We start from the raw sequence: 19,397 nt of genomic DNA, 5'->3' as shown, positions 1-19,397 counted from the left end.
AGAAGGAATGACTGAACATAGCAAGCCTCAAAGCATGTATACAGCCATCGGTGGAGCATTAGCATTTTGCTTTTCTTATTTGGAACATCATAGATATTCATAGGTGAGGATCAGCACTTTTCACATACTCCGACACAGGCCCTCGTGGCACAGACGACCTCGTTTGTACCTTTCCTTGAAGAAGCGCCGGAGGCCAAAGGCAACTAGCTTGAGAGATGACTCGATCACAAAGGTGGTGGTGAAGACGTAGTTGCAGTACTTCAATGCCAAACTTAGAGACTAAGAGAGAGAGAGAGAGAGAGAGAGAGAGAGAGAGAGAGAGAGAGAGAGAGAGAGAGAGAGAGAGAGAGAGAGAGAGAGAGAGAGAGAGAGAGAGAGAGAGAGAGAGAGAGAGATGCACATTTTTCTAAATCACAGTTGTATTAAGCAGATCAATCCTGGTCAAGCCTAATCTTTTATTCCTTTTTTTTTCCCGTTTTGATGTTATTATTGATAATCACACCAATCAATATAATTATTGATTGATAATATTACCAGAGCAATGCAACCTTGTATTGCTTTAGTAATATGATTTATCTTTTAACAGTCTTCCCACATTTTTTAAATTTAAATTGAATGACTGTGTGAGAAAGACTGTGGTGTGTCTGCATTGGCATTATAAATTAGGAGCTGTTTATCATGGCAATAAAGCTATTTACTCATATCAAACTGGATTGAAAGAGAGGCTTCACCGGAACAAATTTAATTAGATCTAAGAGAGGCACACATCACACAAACAATTTTAAAAAACACAGCTATATTTAGACAGAAAATAGAAGATGATGTTGAAAGATCAACATCATCACCGTGGCACTCATGTTTGACATGCTGAGCTCGTTCCACACATGACACAACATCTCTCTCACACACCGCTCGCACGCACACACACACACACACACACGCACACGCACACGCACACGCACACGCACACGCACACGCACACGCACACGCACACAGACACGCACACACACACACACACAGGCCAGATGGTCGAGTATAGCCTACCTTTGGCTGGCTGAAGTGCTCCAGAGACATGGTGATTACATTGACGCAGATGACTAAGGTGATAACCAGGTCCAGGTAGTGGCTGGTGCACAGGGTATGGACGGCTAGGCGGGCTTCGCCGTATGACGCATAGTACGGCACCTTCTGGGCCTCTGGAGACAGGAAGGAGTCGGGGCACAGGTCAAAGAGAGAGAGAGCAGTGGTGTAAAGAGAGCAGTGTAAAGTAACTAATTACATTTACTCAAGTACTGTAGATACTTAAGTACAATGTTGAGGTACTTTTTACTTTAATGGAGTATTTCCATAGCAGATCTACAAGCTCACAATGCGTCGAAGAGAAGAGAAGACAGCGAGAAAATGGGAAACGACGTGTGTGTGTGTGTGTGGGGGGGGGGGGTCAATGGACACGGTGGTGGAACTGAAAAACATTTAAAGCAAGCTGAAAAGACAGGATGAATAAAGCAGTTGAAAGACAATATAGGAGGGATGGAGATAATGTGAGTTAACATGAAGAGAATGGGGATAGAGTTATCATTATAGCTAAATCATCCACTCACCCACGTAAATCCTGTACACTTCGTTACTTGGGTTCTGTACTTGGACCCCTCCTTTTTTCCCCTTCTACGTCAGTCTCACAACAACGCCTTGCAGAATAGTGACGTTATAAGGTTATAAGGTTCACGTGGTTAATTAAACCATGTAATATCTGCGCACAGGATTAAAGTAACTTGGAGATATTAATAATATGTGGCGTTTGGAAAAAAAGAGATACAGCCAGAAGGCAAGAATATAAACCTTGTCAACCCCTGAAAGCCCAAAAGTTAACTCAATTTAACTTTGTTCTTGTTTTATGTTGGACAGAATGTTTTTGAAAGTCTCCTTCTTGTAATTAAGATTCTGCCTGATGCTTCCATGTCTGTCTTTGCTTAATTTTTCACTGCTCCGCTCCCTCTGTCTTATTGAGTTTCCCTCTATCACCGCGTGTCATGTGAACCCCCAGGGATGATTATTATTCCTCATTTTTCAATGTCCATCCACCCAGCACTGTATCTGTACCCTTTCTTCTATTCCTCTTTCTCTGGATGTCATAATTGGTCTCCCTATATCGTTCCTCTTTAATCCATTAAGACTGGGAAAGGATGTGTGTCATTTTAAGACTTCTTTGGCTATTCAAAAATAGCAGATATACAAGCTCATAGCGTGGCACCGAGGGCCGCTTGTACAAGCTATGAGCTTGTAGATCAGCATTTCTTTTTTCGAAAAATCGCTTCTGGGGCTTCTACAAATGTCTTCTAAATCATAACAGTTTTTTTGAACAAACTTAAGTTGCTATAATCAGTGTTTCTCAAACATTTTCATGTCAAGGACCCCCAAAATTATATGTATTTGGCCACTGACCTCCATCTCAAAATATTTTGTTCCCCCCCCCCAGAAGCAAATATTTGAGTTACTGTTCTTTTTTGAGTAAATGTTCGCTTTAAAAAAATGTAATGCCTTCTACATCAGTAGTTCTTAAACTTTTTTCGTGCCAAGGACCCCTCAAATTGATATGTATTTGGCCACGGGCCCCCCCAATCTGAAAATGTTTTGTGCCAGGGACCCCCAGAAGAGGAGATTGTGTAAAAAATGTCCAAACACTTTCAAGATTGTTCAGAAATATCAGATATACAGTACAAGCATCACACAACAACATCTGCTGTTTTTGAGAACCACAGTTCTAACCCACCGTTCTAAATTCTACGAGTTTTCTGAGAAGCGTATGTTGCTATACGTATGTATAGCTCAAATCTAAAATGACACAAATGCTTTCCTGGGTTTAATGGTTTAAAGGACTGGCAAGTTGAGCCCATCGACTATCACTCACTGTGTACTTGAAATTACTACCAGTAAGTTTCCAAAGCACAATGTAGTTTGTTTTTAGGATTTTTTAGGAATCTGTCCATTCTGTTCAATTTAGTACAGTATGAAAAATCGAATTGTAGAGACTTGATACTCCAACACACAACATTTCACTGTCCTTATTTTCAGTCACTGTTCCCATGTACAGTAAGGGGAAGAGATATGGACGAGTGATGCGAGACATGACAGGAGCCACATTTAAACTCAGCAGGTGGTTTGTACAACGTATGGCATCGCACATCCATGACTTATTAACCACACAGTGACGTTCAGCCAACGCTGACAGACTTATTCAGATATCGGTGACATTTTAATGACTTTGGACCAAATGAAAACAAACGTGAAATCGAAAAAATAAAGCCGTTAAGCCAAAGCTGTGAATAGACAACGACAGCGGTATGGTCCTTTAACTTTCTCTCTCCTCTGTCTCTCAACCATTTTTTTCTTGATGTCTGTCTCTTTCATCTTCCATTCCTGTTCTTCTCTTCCCTCTCTGCTCCCCGACCTTCCATCGCTATACTGCTCATCTTCATTTTCCACGTTTCTCTGTCATTTCTCATCCCACTGTTTTGCTTCCTCCACCTGCCCTCCTCCATGCATCACTCGTTTTCATCTTCCGTTCCGTCTACCCTCTCTGTTCCTTGCACCTCTCAAGTCTCTTCTCTTCATCTCTCTATCTCTCTCTCTCTCTCTCCCACGACTTCTTATCCCCGTCATCCATCCCTGCCATTTTTCTCCCTCTTACCCATCAGGTCCTACCACCCTTCATCTTCTCCTGTCCCTCCTTCATCTTCCACGTGCTAGACTCCTCCTCGTCCTCCTTTGTGTTCTCTGTCATTAAGTATTCCCAGTGCTCCCTCTGTCCCAGTCCCTATAATGCTCCTTTGTACCCCACAACCTTAGTTTCTCTCCTTCTCCCCGGGGACATTTCCCTCTCTCTGCTCTTCTCTCCAATTCCTCTTCTTCTCGTGTGTCTCTCTATCTCAGGGGTCTTCAACGTTTTTCAGGCCAAGGACCCACTAGCTGAGAGAGAGAGATGAAGCAGGGACCCCCTCTATATTGTATAAAATTGTGTTTCAGATTAAACTGTCTTTTTTTTTACTTGGTCTGCTCTTTTTTCCCTCTTCTACACCTATACCTCTTTGCCCAAAGTAGCTGATCTACAAACTCTAACAGCTTGTAGATCTGCTATTTTTGGCTAAAGTTCTCCTCAGAAAAGGGATTGATTGATTGATTGATTGAATGCTAGGGTTCAAGCGTTTAATGTAAAAATCACTTACTCCTTCTCTTTTTCTCCAAGCGCCGCTGGCGTTTCTCCTCGCGCTGCCGCGCCTCCTCCACCTCCTGGTGCTGCCGGCACTTGTGGAAGTTCTCCACCACCACGCCCACAAACATGTTGAGGACGAAGAAGCTGACGATGAGTAGGAAGGAGATGAAATACAGCAGCATCCAGGGGTTGTTGTTGATCGACGGCTGGGGGAGAGGAAGAGGAGGAGGAGAGAGTTTGAGATGAGAGGAGAGGAGAATGTGTAGAGAAAGGATCAGATAAGACGGCAGGGAGATTGAAGGACAAACAAAGAAAGGGAAAATAAACAGTGAGAGGTGATTGGTCAGATTTCATGTGCTTTCATATTTTATTTGATATAACCAGAGATGAGAGTTGCACTCTTCTTTTGAAATTGAGTGTACTGTGGGATAGCAATAATTAATATTCCTCCAGAGGAACGAGGTACAAAGGAACGTCGTCCAAAGGAAGCAATGTGGAGTATGTATAAATTATATAAAACTACTTTTGTTGTCCTTTTAAAGGGACAGCGGACACAATTAGTCGCACAATTGTCCACTTTCATTATTCATGGCTCAAGGCTTTAGAGAATAATTTTCAATTTGGGGAAGTGTAAAACATTCAAAGCATGGTGCGGGGCAGAGGAACATGTTAGAATTAGTCATTCAGTGCCAGTACACTTCTCCCTGTGGAGGGACAAAACAGACTCGCAGCGTAATACTCCTAATTGATTTTCTAATAGATTTTCAAATGCAGCCCGGGGATTTTTTCAATTTCACTTTGTAGCTCCATTCACTATGTTAAAGCCCATGTAAGGGGTGCGTCCGTCTTCTGACCTCTGTGTGAATGTGTGTATGTGAGTTCTAGCACGGAAAGATGCTAAAGTGTCAACTTTGAGTCTCCTACCGGAGACATTAGCATTTTTCCGCCAGTCATCAAATGCAACAAAAACTAAAAAAATCCATGAATTCATAATAATGTAATAATATAATCGATCATCAAGTCATTTTGGGGTGAACTATCCCTTTAAGCTCTATTTAATTTACCGTAAAACAGCTCCCAGTACTTGATATGTTTTTGAAATGTTTTGAAATTGTTTGCCTATATAATAACATTCCCAAAAACAGGGATGTATAAGTGGTTAATGTTATACCTGCTGGTCTATGCCCACAGCGTCCAGCCCATGGTACATTATGTTGACCCATCCATCTTTAGAGGCCAGGACAAACAAGGACATCAGTGCCTGGAAGAACACATGCATACACAATCACATTATACTGTACATTCATGTTCACAGACACATTTGCATGTCTGTCCATCCAAATGTTAACTTCCGTGTTGATTTTACTATTTGAAGATCCGCATCCGGATCCGGATCCGTGGATCCAGTCTGGGTTTGCTTCCTAATAAAAATAGCAAAATAAACAGGAAGTTAACATTTTTATGAAAAAAACAAAAAGTACTGGGTCTCTCATACCTGTCCAAGGTTGTCGAAGTTGTACTTGTGATGAACCCATCGATAGTTTGACACCAGACAGTCTGATTTGTTAGTGACGTTCTTCACATCCATGCCGACACAGTAGTAGAACTTTCCTTTGAAGAGCTTGGGAGACACAGATCGCACACGCGCGCACACACACACACACACACACACACACACACACACACACACACACACACACACACACACACACACACACACACACATGACACACTCACACACACACACACACACACACACACACACACACACACACACACACACACACACACACACACACACACACACACACACTCATTTCACCACTTACAGTAAATGCGGCGACATCAAATATAAACATTAACTTTTGCACGTTTTTGAAGTTAAAGTTGGTTATAAATCTGCATCACTGTACTGTACATAAAAAGAATACATTTTCCTCCAGAGTAAGCTCCTCCAGAGGAAGGAATTTATTAGAGAGATGTGGAGAACAGAGGGAAATATCTCCTCCCCAAAACATATGACATGAATGACATGGAAAAGCATATACTGTATTTTCTGCTCCATTTTCTGTCCTTTTAAGGGAAAATGGACACACTTAGTCCCAAATTGACCACTGATCACAACCCCTCCTCCATAACACCTGTGAATGAGTTTTTGTTATTTTTAGCCAAGCTTTTAGTATGACGGGGAGTGCTTGGTGTTTTCTGTCTGTCCATTTGTGCCTTTCCCATCTGCTCGGTCTCTCTCTCTCTCTCTCTCTCTCTCTCTCTCTCTCTCTCTCTCTCTCTCTCTCTCTCTCTCTCCCTTTCTGACCTCTAATGCAATGGCTCTGTCACTCCATAGTTTAGCTACCTTACATCCAGTACTGGAAATCTGTGGAAATTCAGTCAGTGAGTCAATCACTCTATCAGTGACAAACAGCAAAAGCCTGCACGTGTGCACACACACCCACACCCACACCCACACAGTCTGTCAGGGAGTATCAGATGGACACCATGGGGGTTATCAGGCTTCACCATCACAATTGATCACAAACAAGAGAACACAGTCTCTTGTCCACACCCCATCCCACTTTCTCTCCACCTTTCCCTCTCCCTCTCTCTCTCTCTCTATCTATCTCTCTCTCTCTCTCTCTCTCTCTCTCTCTCTGACTGCTCATCATCAACACCTGCTCATCATCAGCAATCAGCACGCAGGGCTATCATCAATTATAATTTGATTGGAGGAGTATGACACCATTGGGACTTTTATGCATCACTCTGCTCCAGGTGTTCTAATAACCGTCAATTACATTAACGGCCGGTCGCTATCCATCTTAGCTATGTTGTAACAAACTTTGCACTGCAAGGATGGAGATTTTCCCACAAATAACTTTTGGCTTAAATGATGAATGGTCATCATCAGTAGAGGACGAAGGGAGGGAAAGTCACCCAATCTAATGTCAACTTACTCTTATTTCACTGGCTGCACAATAAATGGAAACAACAAAATACAAAGTAGCTGCCTGGCTTATGGTAACATGTGGACCAACAATAAGTAGCAAAGCCAATGTGCAAATGTTTATACTGTATGTTGCTTGGCAACCGTCCACTCCACTCCCAGTACAGTTGCGTAACTATTTGTGTTGGTTGAGCCAGATAAATGATTAAAAAGCAAACAAATAATAATCTGTTGTCGCTTATTACTGTTCTTTATTGTTTGTTGTGCTTGAGAACTGTATTAAAAAACAATACCAAATGAGAGGGTGTTCTGTTTATCAGCAGCCCTCAGGCAGAGTGCTGAAGATAATCTTAAGTCATCTCCATGACACTACAAGTCCCCTGCGCCAACAGCCAGTACCCGCCAGATCGCTGTGCTATTTATTCACAGATTACCTGCCTGCCTGCTTGCTTCACCAGTCTGCCAAGCCGCCAGCCCGCTCTTTCCTCTGCCAAGTCACCACCTGGATATCCATATCTCTGAGCCCAAACACCAGCCCGCTGTCTCTTAACCCCTGCCTGGTACAGTATTTTGCTTTATAAGTGTCTTCATTTGGCATGGGTTCTAACTTGATCCGTGACAGCACTTTCACTATCATGCTCAATTCAGAGATTTAGCGAATCAAATGGGATTGAACACAGTTACAGTCTGTCCTCGCCGCGTCAGCAAGGTGTCAATGGCAAAATCATTGTTTTTCAACAGGAGAAATGAAGACACAGAATTGTGACGAGAGAGAGAGACCTCTGAACATTATTTGGTTTCCTGTTAGAGAGGCTGCTACAGAAGAGAATCATACATTCGTTTTGTGTTATAGGGACAGTCACCTGATTGAGATCATTTGACAAAACGCTAAATAAATCACATTGCTAGGGAAGACGGTGTGCGAGTCATTGCAGACTAGTCACTTTTTTCTTGTTTGTACAGTGTTGCAGGGCCTCAAAAGTTTGATTACACTTGTTTCTTTTAAACTAAATGACATCTGATATAGAAATAGTGACGAATAATTTATTTGAAAAGTTCACACTTTTAAATATCTAAGCTATGTTGGTTTTTAAACTTTTAATGGCAGCTCTCATAAGAGGAGAACTTTTCTATAGATGTTTTTCTTACACTTCAGTTGAGTTTTATTTATTGTGCTCCCTTTGTATTATTTTGTTTTGTTCTTATTGAACTTTTAATCTATGTTATTTAATGACCTCTTCCATTAAGGAAAGGATTCCAAATAAGCCTGCCGGCTTCTTCCTTTTGTAACTTGTTTTCTTTGATGTGTATCATTTCTATTTTTTTATAACAATGTGCTAAATAAATTAAACTAAACTAAACTTTACTTTCATGATGACAATGTTGAAAAGGGACCAGTTTCTATTGAGAAATATGCTTGGCAAATGCAGTTATATCCCAGGTTTAGTCAACTTCTTTGTTTGGATGAAAGCTACTGTATAAAAGGTTGGCAGGAGCCGTTGTTGATGCATTAATGATGATGTTTACCTGGACGTCGAGAATACCAAAGATGATGAAGAAAACATAGCAGATAAGGAGAACCAAGTCTGGAGAGGCTGCAGTGAGCTGCAAGTTACTGATTAATATATTTGCTTCAACTAGTCCCTCTCTGGACCAATTAAACTAGAGAATCCATATAAATACTTAAATACTTGTGAGATATGTCCCCGATAGAAGAGCTGAAAACCTGTTGGCTAGGGCTGTGTTGATGCATGATGATGATGTTTACCTGGACACCGAGGATGCCGAAGATGATGAAGAAAGCGCAACATATGAGGACAATGTTGCCGATAGGTTTAAGTGAGGTGATGAGGGTCTCCACCACTAGCTTCAGACCTGGAGCCCTGCTGATCACCCTGGGAGAGGGAGGGGGAGAGAGAGAGAGAGAGAGAGAGAGAGAGAGAGAGAGAGAGAGAGAGAGAGAGAGAGAGAGAGAGAGAGAGAATGAAATACAAGGAGAGAAACAGAGCAGAAATACAGAGAAAGTAGACAGGACATTGAGATCAGTGCAGTGTTGATTTGTACAGCAAATTTTGATTTAGTTTTACTCATAGTCTTTTGACTAAATTACATTTAGTTTTAGTCATATTTTAGTCATCTGAAAGGCTATAGTTTTTGTCTAGTTTCATCAACTAAATATCATAAGATTATAGTCGTCTAAATCTACAGTTGATTTAGTCGACTAAAATGTATTTGGGCGGTGCCTTGATGGTGTCGTAATGGCTGATTTTACACTTGGTTGCATGCTGAAAATAGCCGATCTACAAGCTCACAAAGCGTCGCAGCGCGACACGTTGTGAGCTTGTAGATCTGCTATTTTCAGAGCGCAACACCCTAGTTTTTATTTGTTGACGAAATTGTCAGTATATTTAGTCTTAGTTTTAGTCATCATAGCATAGTTTTTATTTACTTTTTGTCAGTGAAAAAAGGTAGTCGACGAACATTTAACACTGGATCAGTGAGCACTGTACAAATGGTCCAAAAATAAAAAAAGATTATGTTACATTTTGATAAAGAATATGAGAAGCATAGAGAGAGAAACAAGTTGCGACGCAGGACTCTCGTCTCGCTGCCATCTAATTCAAGCTGTAGTGGGCCCTCCTTACCTGAGGGGGCGTAGTGTCCTGAGCAGCCTAAGAACTCGGAGCACCCCTAGGATCTTTGCCCCGCCCGCCATGGACACCACAATGTCAATCAGTGACACGAAGACCAAGAAACCATCGAGGATGTTCCAGCTACTCCGCAGGTAGGCCTTCTCTCCCACATACAGACCCATGGACACCACCTGAAGAAAGGCAGGGAGAGAAGGATGGGTAACAAGCCTTTTCCATTGTACCAAGGAAGGTTTTGAAAAGAAAAGACATGCAGTCCGTCCGTTCTCTAGATGTATTGACATGACACTCATGGGTGGCAAACCTCGCACCGGAAATTTGATGAAATACATTGCAGTGGATGGAGCCGGCTGGACCAGCTCATGAACAAACATTATTTCTGAAAGTATCGCGAGACTGTCCACCATTTCCTGTCTGGCAGCCAGATCTCGCGATTCCACCGAGACAGAAACGATACCTGCCGCTGTTTAGATGCCTCAATAAAATGATGTGCTTTGCACATCGAAAAGCAAGTGATTAAAAAACAACCTGTGATATGTCTTCTTTTATGTTCCTGAACTGATTATATGACAGAGGTCACAATCATTCAGAAATAATGTTTACAAGCTGTACTTGCATAGTACCAGGATGGGCCTAATGTGAAGCTGGAACAGAGTGCAGACTACAGAGCACATGTGGGGAGACAGTGGAAGTTTTGAACATCTGGGTATCAGGACTTCGTTCTGAGTCTGTCTGTCTGTCTGTCTGTCTGTCTGTCTGTCTGTCTGTCTGTCTGTCTGTCTGTCTGTCTGTCTGTCTGTCTGTCTGTCTGTCTGTCTGTCTGTCTGGAGGTGTGAGCGAGTGGTTGCATGTGTGTTTATTGTTGTTGTTCTCCAGTCAACACGTGTGCCTTGGCCCTGCCTAACTGTCCCTCTCCTGTCACACTAGTGTCGTCACGCCCACTCATCATCTCATTCCCATTCAACCATAGCCTGATTATCAGCCTGAAGCTGCGTGGAGCTTCAGTCTGAAATTGGCTGCAATGTCCGCGATTACCAGGGGGAGGGGATTCAAATTTCCCTAAACCAATCACAAGAGATCCACGGATCCGCCCACATCTGACGTCATCGCACAGCTTGTTTTAGCAGATATTCGCTGATTGGCTTGTCGTTAGACCACCCCCACCTCCGACTCTGATTTGACAGATTTTTCTTCAATCGTGAAAAGCCATAGGCTCACAGTATGACACCAGACCAAGATGAGCTCACTCAGAGAGTGGGCGGGGTCTATGGTCTGGAACCAGGCTAATTCAACCAGACAAACAGACTCAGACCTGCGCCTCGTCTGTTAATCAGTCTTTCTGCTATTTACAGTATATCCTGTTCTCTACCAGATTGTGTCTCGTGTCTACTCTGTGGATTCTCTCCAGGGTTTTCTCTGCTCTCCAGTCGGCCTGCATTATTATGCCCGTTTACCTGACCTACAAGTTTACTCTGTATGTTTCCTCTTTTTTCTGTTGTTGATCTCTGCCTGAATTCTAATCTAGCCTATTGGTTTTTGCCTGCTGTCTTGGACACCAGAGTTGTATACCGGAGCTTGATTTTGGCCTGTACTAACTGTACTTTTTTTTGCCTTTCTTATTTGCTATCATGGATTACTGTAGTTTTGGAACTGCACTCAGAATGCTTGTGACTGTGAACTGTGATTTTGACATTAAAACCCTGTTTATTCTACTACCTGTGTCTGTCCACTTTTGGGTCCTAATCTGTGTCTGACACTGGGTAAACACATCAGTGTTAAAACCCACATTCTGATTATGTCAGACCTTCTTTGGAGAATCTGCTTATTCCGACACTTGCTACAGCTAAATCAATGTTGAAGGTATTCTGTGTGGGCTGAAGAAGATGTAACATTAAGTGAATTGTCACAGAGATCAGATTCTTGCTAGCCTTAGACAGAAACTGTCGACAATTCCAAAGTGCCATGTGTGAACCTTGCATAAATGTAATCATTTCTCATTATTAAATCAACAAATTCATTCTCATCTCATTTTATTTCATTAAATCAGTTCATTAAATCTTGCACTGATGACTTGCACTATAAAGTCATCCTGTAGTTGTCAAACGAATAAGTCGAGGTATTGGGACCATGTTAGGAGAGTCAATTTGGATAATGAACAGTGTGCATACATATATATATATATATATATATATATATATATACATGCACGTGCGTGCGTGCGTGCGTGCGTGCGTGCGTGCGTGCGTGCGTGCGTGCGTGCGTGCATTGCGTGCGTGCGTGCGTGTGTGTATATATGATATATACACCTATACATATATACCTTTTCGACACAAAAATTAATCATCACCTTGGGGCAGCCTATTGATTATACCCACTTGTTTTCCCCAATAAAAGCAGTACTGAAGTTACTTTGTCGTTATGAGACACACACAGACAGGAATGATTACAATTCCCTACCATGCATTGCTGGCAGGATAAAAAATGAATACGAGGAATTGGCATGGTTGGATGGAAAGTCTGTTGAGGCAGGTGTTTGTGCACAACATCACTCAGCAGCTGTGCTTTGCAGGCTGAGCCACGAGAGACTTACAGAAACTGAAGGAAGGGATTGAATGACGGAGTAACCATGACTGGGCAATGGGGAAGGACCGGAGAGAAAGATACAGAGAAATAAACACAGAAAAGAGACTTACAGAAACTGAAGGAAGGGATTGAATGACGGAGTAACCATGACTGGGCAATGGGGAAGGACCGGAGAGAAAGATACAGAGAAATAAACACAGAAAAAGAAATACACAGAGAGAGTGAGTGAGTGAGTGAGTGAGTGAGTGAGTGAGTGAGTGAGTGAGAGTGTGAGAGAGAGAGAGTGTGAGAGAGTGAGAGAGAGACTGACTGACTGACTGACCGACCGACCGACCGACCGACCGACCGACCGACCGAGAGAGAGAGAGAGAGAGAGAGAGAGAGAGAGAGAGAGAGAGAGAGAGAGAGAGAGAAAGAGAATCATATGTAATGATGACGTGAGAATGCACTAGTGAGTTTATGAAAGAGAGAGAACAGATGGAATGACTAAAGAGACAAAAGCAGCATGTGTGAGTCACAGAAGCAGAGAGAAAGACAGAGACAGACAGACAGACAGACAGACAGACAGACAGACAGACAGACAGACAGACAGACAGACGCATATAGACGCTCCAGGTACATGCTGCCAGACAGCGGGCAACATGCCAACCTTGTTTTCTCAAGATAGATTGAAGAGAGAGGGAGAGTGAGGAAATGTAACCGAGTTTGTCAGTTTGAGAAGTTCAGTGCTTTTCGATTCTACCAGCATTGTTTGTCAGCAAAACGATTCGACTCACTTTCTGTATTAAAAACATTTCTTTTCGCTGAAGAGATCTGCACAGCAGTGATTCACTGTCATATTCTATACACAGGGTCTTTCATCACATTTTGGCAGGGTAGATCGTGAGTTAACTGCTCCGTTATTAATATGAGCCTGCACCAGGGAAGCCCCGTTGGGACCCATGTAATGCTTAGGGGCATCCATTACCAGATCAAATGCTGGTCTAATGAAACATAAGGCATGGGAAATCTATAGGAGCTCTAAGCTATCACTGTGCTCAAAGGGTACTGATGTTCAACCCAACCACACAGCCGGTAGCCCCCTCGGGTGATACATGACACACGCCACATTTAATCAAAAATCAAATTACCGTCCGGTGGCATTTATGGCCCCAGGATTCAATAGAGAATAATGGTTACAGTTAAAATGGTCTTCTCCATGCTGTTTGTTTGAGATCACGATGCCGTGCATCGTCCGTTAACATGGACATGCTTGTAGCCTGTGGCTGTAGTTATTTGTATTCATCTTCACGTCACCTTTCCCCAACGTTCCTCGCAATCTCTTTACATTAGCCAAATATTATGTATACAATTCTAATTCAATTCGGGACCTGGCTGACCACCTCTTAATTTGGTTTTGAAGTACTGATAGCAAGGAGAAAAATACAGTTTTGATCTGTTAACAAGCTGAAATAGCTGCTATTAAGCAGCTGATATTAACCCTCTAAGACCCAGTGATCCCTTTTGGAAACAATTATATTTTATAAAGAAAGATGTTTAAAAAAAAAAAAATCTGTTATTTTTTCACCTCTAAATCCTCATTGGGTCCTATTGTTTAGTCTTACAATGCCATTGGCCAGGATATTTGCATATAAATACCCCCCACAGAGCGGGGAATCATCACAACTTGAAAAATCTCTGTTGGAACAGCATCTCTTTTTTCTCTGGAAGATATTCCTCACAAAAACGTAAGTAATATGCCTGTAATATTTGTTTTGGTGAACATTACAATGTCTAGAACATGTACATATGTTATTATTGTGAAATATATGTCCCAAATTTAAATTAGAGTATGATTCATACTTGTTTCTTTTTGGAATCGTTGGGCCCTCTTGGTTGCAAAGAATACAAGGGCAGGCCTAATGTTCACCTGCTACTGTTCAGCCTTATATATAGTTTTCACAATAGATTTAAACAGTTATATGTGTATTTCCCCCACTTTGCATTACTATATATATATATATATATATATATATATATATATATATATATATATGAGAGAGAGAGAAACAGTGAGAGAGAGTAGGCTATATGTGCATTTTTACTTTAATTTCTAATTTCCAATGATATTTGTAACCATTGTTTTAACAGTCAGAACCATACAAGCTGGTTCCTTTGTTCACAAAAACTGAATTGTTTGCTTTGAGCAGTAAGCCTCAGAAAATGTCCACCCAAACTTTCTCTCTCCCCCTAAACAATACATATTCAACCATAGTTTAACCAATATATTCCCTTGTTATTTCTCAGTATGTTTAATTTGCTTTCAATACTACAAGGACAGTGGGACCACTGTGGTACTTGTTGGGGGTTGTTCATTATTATTCATTATTCATTCAAGGTGTGGTGGGTACTTAGGGTCAATGGAATAATGCCCACTTAGGGGCAATCATCATCACACAATAGGTTTGCCAGACAGTATTGTATGACTTGTGAAATGTTGTTTCATCATCACTGCAGTAAGCAGTGATGTGTAAGCACTACTAAATGTACTAATGGTATGTCTTTATTTCATTTCAGAATGCCACAACAAAAGAAAGGGCCTCGCTTCTCAGCAAGGGATGTTCTGGATATCGTGATGAACGGAGAGAGTGATGTTGACATAGACATCAATGAGACTGATGAAGAGTCAGATGAAGAGGACTGTGGCATGGGGTCCAAAGAAAACCAACCACCCAGTGAACCACCCAGTGAACCCACTGACCGCCCAGCAGACATTCAGCCGCCCCAACTGACCAAACCCGCTCAGCGCCGTGATTCAAGATATCAGTGGCTGAAGAAGGACTTCATCAGCCCTAATACAGACTTTTCTGGCCCACCTCTGACCTCTGAAGATATGAGTTCTCCAAACACCACTGCAGTACTTCCGCCAGTTTGTGTCCAAAGACATGATTGACTCTCTCACAACGAACACAAACATTTACAGCCTTCAAACAAAAGGTTGTAATGTTATCCTTAAAAATGGCCTATAGGAAATTTTGCTACCTGATGGACCCAACGTTTCCATATGGAAACATTTGCATAAAAACATAAAAAATAAAAAAACATTATATTTTCCTCTCCTAAGTACTCATACAAGACCATCTGAAAGGTTAAAACATTTTTTTTGCAAGTAGAAATATATCCGGGTCTTACAGGGTTAAAGCTACAGTATGTTTTATGTACATTGTCTCGGAAAGAGGCAGTTGAAACAAGGTGTGCCCTCTGCTTCAAATAACTTTAATGACACTGTCAAGGGAGGCTGGCGGCTCCCTTAGAGATATAAGGGTTAGAAGTTCAGATCATCCTTTACAAGGAAAAAGAGCCAGCTAAGGGGGTTCAGGCATCCAATACGGATGCTTATGGCCATCTCCCTAGGGGGTCCTGGATTGTTCTGTAGCTTTAAAGCATAGTGATATTTGCACTGCAGTGCTGCTTGGAGTTTCTTCATATTTTATTGGTGAATAAACATTTAAATGAAAAAAATTAAAGCATGGATGTAATTACGTTTAATACTGTTTTGAGAAAACACTCATAAGACACAAATGTGAATATTAAAAAGCAAATCCGTCGCTTGACGCTGGATTTGCTCTTATCTCCATTCTAAAGAACATTTTAATATGGAAATGCAATAGTCAGAACCACACATTAAAAAGAAAAACAACTTTTTTCTTTCAGCTATAGGGCTGGCTATGACATAAATGTTTAAGTAACGCTGCATTTAGCGATAAGACAGCTTTGCAGAATAGCAATTATTATTTGTGTTGGAATTTGTATTTATTTGATTTATCCTGCGGATATTTGTTGATACTACTTTATTTATTTTTTCCTAACTCAGCCAGTTTACTGCTATGGTACGGTTCACATTTAATCTTGGCGTCAGGCACAGTATGACCAGTAGAAGAACATGTAAACAAAATGAGACGAGAGAAAAATAATACACAATAACAGAATAGACAGATTAACAGAAACATTTTCGGTTGAAAATCAGTTCTCTTCGCCGATGGTTCTGTCAATCAGGCAGGGCATCATTTGAGATCCCAGGGGATGGCAATTGCCACCCACCAGCGTTCGCATTTAACCTCAAATTTTGTTATTTTATTTATATTTTCTTGTCTGCAACCATACATTCATTAGCCACTGTCAACCTGGCATCCCTGTTTTGTGCATTTGGGTGAAAATAATTCACTATTTTGAGTATTTTCACTGTTTTTGAAATAGTTTACCACACATTTCTTCTGAAATGATGCCTCTGCAGTCAGCCACTCGACTAGCTCATACTAGACTGATCATCTAGCTTTAGCTAAATATGTATACAGTAAAATCCTCTGAGTTGATCTAAACGGGACCATTTTTACATTTTCAGAGTTAATTAACACAGAAGGAGTGTAAATGATGTGCAAATCTTAGCTTATTTTAGCGTGACTGTGTGTGTGTGTGTGTGTGTGTGTGTGTGTGTGTGTGTGTGTGTGTGTGTGTGTGTGTGTGTGTGTGTGTGTGTGTGTGTGCACATGTGGTTACGAGATGAGTGATGGTGATGGAGTGTGTCAGAAACAGGAAATTGTCTAATCAGTGAGCTTGTTTTTAATTACAGGTCCTTGGAGAGGAATTACAACGTCCACCCAGGAATCATTCACAGTCAGCACCACAAACAGAGGGGAGAGAGAGAGAACATGGCCTGGATAGAGGGATAAGGGTGGATTGGAGCAAAGAATAGTGGGTGGAATGGATGGATAGATGGATGGATAGATGGATGGATAGATGGATGGATGGATGGAGAGGGAGAGAGACAGAGCTGCTATCAAAAAACGGAAAATGCTGGGGACTGCAGAGGAAGTTTATGTGAAAATGTTCAACGTTATTTTCAGCACTGCCAATAAGCCAGTAAAGGAAAATAACGCAGAAATAGTAAACAACATCATTCAGACAGAAAAGAGCAAGTAGTGACGAACAAAAGAAACAAAGAATAAGGCCAATAAACATGTTAAGTGCATAAGCTGCCTGAAGTTGAGTTCAAGAAGAGGTTAGATGCATGTATCTATGTGTTATATAGGTGTACTAGTGACCTCCTGAGTGTCGCGCTAATATACATACTGTATCATTACAGATGTATGAATTATCCCTGGTCATAAATAAATGAATACAGGGGCTTCTGCGGCTGCTGGAGAATGCCTGGAGACAGAGGTCGTTCAATAATGGATGACTCCCTCTACTTTGTGTCACATGATTAGTCGATAAAACAGAGAGAGTAAGCGTGGAACACGTGTGTGTGTGTGTGTGCGAGCAGGCGAGCGAGCGAGCTTGCGTGTGTGTGTGTGTGTGTGTGTGTGTGTGTGTGTGTGCACATGCATGCGTTCATTCCTATGTACATCTGTGTTTGTGAGTGTATGCATGTGTGCACACAGGTGTGTGTGTATGTATTAATGGAATATCTGAGCCTAATGAGAGGCCAGCTGAAGACAGATAGCCTTGTAATTAACTTCATTATCTAGCTGCCCATCGATAATGGAACATGTGGGATTGATTAAGCAGAATTGTCCAGAAAGGAGAGGAGAGGAGAGGAGAGGAGAGGAGAGGAGAGGAGAGGAGAGGAGAGGAAAGGAAAGGAAAGGAAAGGAAAGGAAAGGAAAGGAAAGGAAAGGAAAGGACTCTTACCTTGACAGTCATCTCAGTAGCAAAGATGGCTGTAAATACGTAGTTGGAGACAGTGAGGAATAGTCTTTCCTGTGGAATGAAATAAACACAGATCAGAGGAGGAATCTCCTACAATCTGGGTAGAAGAATAAGAAAAGTGAAGGAAGAATGAAGGAATGGAGCAAGAGAGAGAGAGAAACCCAATAAGAGAATAGAGTGAGCGAGAGAGAGAGAGAGAGAGAGAGAGAGAGAGAGAGAGAGAGAGAGAGAGAGAGAGAGAGAGGGGGGAGAGAGGAATAAATAGAGCAAGTGAAGGCAATGAGGATGGAGAGGTGGAAACTGAGGGTTGAACAGATGTGGCTATCAAAATTCATCTCTTTGTACTAGACTTGATCGAGCAAAGTTTAAAGGAGTAGTTCACCCAAAAAAGGACTTATTTTCTTTCAATTACACACCCCATGAAGCATTGAAATCATGGAGATTTTTTAGTTTTTGTCGCATTTCTAAGCCAATAATTTGATGACTGGCGGAGAGATGCTAATGTATCCGGTAGGAGACTCAAAGAGTCATTTTTTGGGTGAACTTCTTTAAGGCTAATTAAGGCTGTATATGCAAATTGTCACTTGCTGCACCGAATGATCCTCTGCTAATACACCAAACTAATAAAATAAATAACACAAAATACTCATTATAAGCTGGAACTTGTAGAACATTGTTTTCTAATTATGTGGAATTACATTTACATTATATTTATTATTATTATCCAGCTACCAGAATTGAGGCCGACACCCATAGAGTTGTGAGTCAGCGTTGGAGAGGGTCTCACATTACACCAGTGCTCCACACTGACTCCACATTTTGCACAAATATTGCTCAGGGCTCTGGCTATTAGCCAGAGCTGCTTTCCGCATCATTAATGTACTTACACGATGTACAGTTTGTATGAAACTCCATTATTGCGCAATGATTTTGGCCACTATAGCGCCGGAAGTGGTCTAACACGACATGCGTCACCTTCCACCGGTCCCTCCCCTTTTTTAGTAATCTGCTCTTACTACTCAGCGCAGTACCAAGCACTCACTGGACACACAGAGGAGTTGTAACAGCATTTGGGAAAGCTAGTAGCCTATAAGCGCTGGAAAGGGGCAAGAAGCGTTTGTATGGTAAATAAAACCATTTTGTTTTGTTGTGATAAGATGTGATAAGATCGTGGATCGTGATTCTGACTGAAAAACATTGTGATATGATATTTTTGCCATATTACCCCTATGAATAGTTATATCAGCATGCCCATATATGGGCAATTGGGCCTATACTGATGGCATCAGGGATCCCCATATATGGGCATAAAAGGGACAAGGAC

General features: G+C 41.6%; 1 protein-coding gene across 1 annotated transcript in view; it reads right to left on the bottom strand.

Moving 5' to 3' along the window:
- Positions 1-19,397, bottom strand: part of LOC308096237 (voltage-dependent T-type calcium channel subunit alpha-1I-like) — a gene marked incomplete at its 5' end in the record, with an annotated part of 278,135 nt that overhangs the window by 181,154 nt on the left and 77,584 nt on the right. Inside the window, 8 exons of the mRNA XM_080443588.1 lie at positions 170-279; positions 1,045-1,196; positions 4,224-4,416; positions 5,382-5,471; positions 5,706-5,831; positions 8,920-9,046; positions 9,797-9,975; positions 18,056-18,124. Coding sequence (XP_080299714.1) covers positions 170-279; positions 1,045-1,196; positions 4,224-4,416; positions 5,382-5,471; positions 5,706-5,831; positions 8,920-9,046; positions 9,797-9,975; positions 18,056-18,124 — 1,046 coding nt within the window. The remainder of the gene's footprint in view (positions 1-169; positions 280-1,044; positions 1,197-4,223; positions 4,417-5,381; positions 5,472-5,705; positions 5,832-8,919; positions 9,047-9,796; positions 9,976-18,055; positions 18,125-19,397) is intronic.

This window comes from Gymnoscopelus braueri, assembly GCF_963280865.1.
Source record: "Gymnoscopelus braueri genome assembly, chromosome: 2".
Classification (NCBI taxonomy): Eukaryota; Metazoa; Chordata; class Actinopteri; order Myctophiformes; family Myctophidae; genus Gymnoscopelus; species Gymnoscopelus braueri.
Note: the sequence above shows the minus strand (reverse complement) of the source record. Positions and strands in the feature narration are given on the sequence as shown.